The sequence below is a fragment of the Saccostrea cucullata genome, unplaced genomic scaffold, assembly GCF_032062105.1.
Source record: "Saccostrea cucullata isolate Sc308-1 unplaced genomic scaffold, CSIRO_AGI_Scuc_v1 ctg21939, whole genome shotgun sequence".
NCBI classification, from domain to species: Eukaryota; Metazoa; Mollusca; class Bivalvia; order Ostreida; family Ostreidae; genus Saccostrea; species Saccostrea cuccullata.
This window is the reverse complement of record NW_026935036.1, coordinates 1-5,127: the sequence shown is the minus strand read 5'-3', so window position 1 is coordinate 5,127 and position 5,127 is coordinate 1. Positions and strand designations below refer to the sequence as shown.

At 36.6% G+C, this 5,127-nt stretch overlaps 1 protein-coding gene across 1 annotated transcript; it reads left to right on the top strand.

Moving 5' to 3' along the window:
• Window positions 1–1,487: 1,487 nt before the first annotated feature.
• On the top strand, window positions 1,488–2,135 carry LOC134241756 (uncharacterized; the record flags this gene model as incomplete). Its single annotated transcript, XM_062723779.1, has 2 exons — window positions 1,488–1,845; window positions 1,974–2,135. Coding segments are annotated over exons 1-2 (520 nt in total), but the record flags the coding sequence as incomplete, so codon positions are not given.
• Window positions 2,136–5,127: the final 2,992 nt, after the last annotated feature.

Genomic DNA, 5,127 nt, shown 5'->3' with positions numbered 1-5,127 from the left:
ATTATGGCTTTGTCATTCTTGAGAAGAAGATTTTTAAAGAATTTTCCTATATATTTCTATGTAAAACTTTGGTCGGCCATTTTGGCCCCACTCTACCCCCAGAGGTCATGATTTGAACAAACTTGAATCTACACTACCTGAACATGCTTCCATATAAATATGATGAATTATGGCTTTGTCATTCTTGAGAAGAAGATTTTTAAAGAATTTTCCTATATATTTCTATGTAAAACTTTGGTCGGCCATTTTGGCCCCGCCCTTACCCGGGAGGTCATGATTTGAACAAACTTGAATCTACACTACATGAGCATGCTCCCATATAAATATGACGAATTATGGCTTTGTCATTCTTGAGAAGAAGATTTTTAAAGAATTTTCCTATATATTTCTATGTAAAACTTTGGTCGGCCATTTTGGCCCCGCCCTACCCCCAGGGGTCATGATTTGAACAAACTTGAATCTACACTACCTGAGGATGTTTCCCCAGAAGTTTCATCTTTCCTGGCACAGTGGTTCTTGAGAAGAAGATTTTTAAAATATACCACTAAATTTTCATTAATTCCCAATTATCTCCCCTTGAATAAGGGCGTGGCCCTTCATTTGAACAAACTTTAATCCCCTTTACCCAAGGATACTTTGTGGCAAGTTTGGTTGAAATTGGCCCAGCGGTTCTTGAGAAGAAGTCGAAAATGTGAAAAGTTTACAGACAGACAGACAGACAGATAGACAGACAGACAGACGGACGCCGGACAAAATGTGATCAGAAAAGCTCACTTGAGCCTTCGGCTCAGGTGAGCTAAAAATATCAAATTTCAAAATAGTAAACTGTTTGACTGGGATAATCAAATAAACTCTTTGAAAGATATCTTGTAAAAACAATGTCTGGAAATGATCGTTTTTATACTTTACATGTACATATCTGATACTATAATCATTTACATTGGCAATTGGAACCAGATTTTCGCCCCCGTGGCGCAGTGGTAAGACAATTTGCCCTTGAGTTACGGAGTTGATCCACAAGTGGCGAGTTCCAATCTCACTGCGAGACAGGGAGACCGGCCCTTCGGGGTAAGACCACGTAAACCGAGGTCGTGTCGCAACATATACGAAAATCAAAGGTTACGAGTACTGATGTGAAGTCTAAATTTGCAGCCCTCCACCTGCAACCTGTGGCGTCTCAATATGAGTGAAAAATTCTAAAAATGGACTTTAAAAACCACACCATTGCATAGTTGCAACTTGTATATAAATCTAAGAAATTACATTTGGTTTTCCGAAATAAAAGAAGAAAGTATTGAGGAAATTGCTCTAATAGTGTTCGTTTTTCTCTATATTATTTGAAGATTAAGTTAATTTTTTTTATTTTATGAAACACAATGTACAATGTGCAAAATTCCAAAGGTCAAAGATGCATTTATAACTTCAATGCACCAATTCCATTTTCAGACTGCAAACTGGACATTGCGTTTATAATTGAACGCTATAACATGCGTTTTTCAAAAACATTTTTGGCTGGATTAATGGAGGATATTCCAATATCTTCTGATGGGGTAAGAGTGGGCTTTGTCACATATGATTCCGTGGCATCAGAAGAGTTTGGGCTTACGACTTACACAACCTCAGAATCTGCAAGGGGGGCAATCGAAAATGTGCCTGACAGAACTGGATCTGATCACTTTGTATACCAAGGATTAATTACAGCTCGGGACAACGTGTTTACGGCCCTTGATGATCGAGAGGATGCCAATAACCATTACGTTTTTGTTGTGGGCCCATTTTACAGTGAAACAGCTGCTGTTTCGCGCGAAATCAGGGGCAGTGGAAACAATTTTGTCTTTGCAGCTCGTAAGTTTCTTTAAATTATGAAGCATACGTTTTACATTGTACCTTATTTTTCCTTAATTGATGTACATGTAATAAATGTGATTCTTTAAATATCAAGTAATTCTTAAAAAAAAAAACTATTTTTGCAGATGTTGGTTCTTCTTTTCAATCTGAATACCAGGAATCTGTTGACTCTTGTGGTGACTACACAAGATACACCAATACCGATTCATATGATAACATGATGAACATCAGGCAACAGTTTATAGACAAGATAACTTCATGTGAAGCAATAGTTGAAATTACTCAAGGTATTTATGTTTTAGTTTGGTTTAAAATGCAAATAAAAACTGATCATGTTTTTTGATGGCATGAATAAATATCTAAGCCGTCTGTATGAGAGCAATTTTTGACCAAACATGTTTTTCTAGATGTTTTAATAATGGTACATGTAAATATCTTAATTTGGCTAAGAAAAAAAAATTACTCTTAGTCAAAATTTGATGGGGTGCAATTTATTGATCTCGTGAATACCGTAAAGAAAAAGTGAAGACCGCTAGGAATAATGGTATACAGACTATTCTTCGTCAGACCTAATAAGACCCCGAGCATAAGGAATTTCAAAGCAACCTACAACGGCACTCATATTTAAAATAATTTTACCGTAAGCCCGATAATGGGAAGGAGCATACAGCAGGTGTACCCGGTAGACAGAGGATGTTTACTCCACAATGTATCTTGGTTCACCGTTTTAACTATATATATATGATTTAACTAAGAAATACAAGGAATTCTTAATTTTGATTAATCACGTTGACCCTCACGAATTAAACAAGGGCATCAAAAAGCTGGGCATCCCCTGGCAAAAGAGTCTATCAATTTTGTAAATCAAGACAGCATTTCATATCGATCCCGAAGCAAATTACCTACTGGCGTTTCGTACAAAGACAAACTAACACAAACGCATTATTATGTTCCCCAAACGAAGTTGGGGAACATATTGTTTTTACTCTGTTTCTTATTATGTTCCCCAAACGAAGTTGGGGAACATATTGTTTTTACTCTGTTTCTTATTATTATTATTTTTCTTCTTCTTCCTGGGTACTTTTTTGTCCGGGAATGATCTTGTAAACTGTTCATCCGATGTAGGTAAAACCTTTTTAGGGTCAGTAGACATGTTATGTAGATTTGCCTAGTCAAGGTCATTTTGCGCGCACGTGCTTGCAAGAGCGCTCACGTGCAACACGTGAAATGACCAATATGATAGATATTGCCGTAATTTTTCTACTTTTTTATGAAATGCTTTGAAACTGATAATGTGAGGATATATTAGAAGTACAGACATGGTGACATGGTTAAAATAGCGAGATCTCACGCGCATGCACGTGTGCTTCGCTCTGATTGGTTGAAACTAAAGTTCCAATATCTTTCTTGTTTTTTGACAAAATCCTTTGAAATTTTAAGCATAGGCATGTATTAGGATATCCTACAATTAGATATATAGCAATTATCATGAAAATGCGTGCATGCACGTGCGCTGCAATCTGATTGGCTTATGCTTTAAATAGCTATAACCCCCTTGGTTTTCAACCAAACAGGATGGGATTTGGAATATGGATAGATATAATGGACTTCTACAAGAAGATTGGTCACCATGCACATGCATACACGTGCATGTACGTGCGCTGCAATCTGATTGGCTGAAAATTTGAACACTTATAACTCCCTTGGTTTTCAACCAAACAGGGTGGGAATTAGAACATAGATAGATGTAATGGACTTCTAAAGGAAAGTATGGTCGACACGCTCATGTGAGCACGTGCGTGCACGTGAAATGAGTAAAATAAAAAAATACACTTGAATTAGAGTATTTTTTTTATACTTTAAGATTAAATACTTTGATATTTAGTATATTAAAATCTATAAATTGTGAAGACAAGATTATATGCTCATTACGCACGTGCATTCACATGTGCACGCGTGCAATGCTAAAATTTGAATGAAATTGGTACACTTCTGGGTAAACGTTGTTAAAGTCTCAAATGCATAGAGTTTGTCTTATTTAATGAAGCTTATAGGGAATATGACACCAAAAGGGAGTTGGGGAGCATTTGGGGAACATCTGTAACGGTTCCCGTTACAATTAGCCCTAGTTATTATTATTATTATTATTATTATTATTTTTCTTCTTCTTCCTGGGTACTTTTTTGTCCGGGAATGATCTTGTAAACTGTTCGTCTGATGTAGGTAAAACCTTTTTAGGATAAGTAGACATGTTATGTAGATTTGCGGAATCAAGGTCATTTTGCGCGCACGTGCTTGCAAGAGCGTGCACGTGCAACACGTGAAATGACCGATTTAATTGATATAGGCGTAACTTTTTACATTTTTGATGAACTGCTTTAAAACTCATAATATAAGAATATATTAGAAGTATAAACAATATCGCATGGTCAAAATAGCAAGATCTCACGCGCATGCACGTGCGCTTTGCTCTGATTGGCTGAAACTAAAGTCTCAATATCTTTCTTGTTTATTGACAAAATCCTTTGAAATTTTGAACATAGCCATGCATTAGGATATCCTACAACGTAATATATAGCAATTATCATGAAAACACGTGCATGCACGTGCGCTGCAATCTGATTGGCTGAACCTTTAAATAGCTATAACTCCCTTGGTTTTCAACCAAACAGGATGGGATTTAGAACATAGATAGATATAGCAGACTTCTACAAGAAGATATGGTCACATGCACATGCATACACGTGCGTGTACGTGCGCTGCAATCTGATTGGCTTAAACTTTAAACAGCTATAACTCCCTTGGTTTACAACCAAACGGGGAGGGATTTAGAACATAGATAGATGTAATGGACTTCTACAAGAAGGTATGGTCACCATGCTCATGTATGCACGTGCGTGCACGTGAAAAGAGTAAAATAAAAAAAAATACACTTGAATGAGCATATTTTTAAATTATTTTTTATTTGGATGAAATACTTTTATATTTAGTATATCAAAATATATAGATTGTGTAGACAAGATGATATGGTCATTACGCACATGGATTCACATGCGCACGCGTGCAATGTTTAAATTTGAATGAACTTGGTACACTTCCGTGTAAACGTTGTTAAAGTCTCAAATGCATAGAGTTTGTCTTATTTAATGAAGATTACAGGGAATATGGCACCAAAAGGGAGTTGGGGAGCGTTTGGGGAACATCTGTAACGGTCCCCGTTACAATTAGCACTAGTTATATTCGTTTCGAGGGGATAATAAATTCCACAGACTTTGGTGC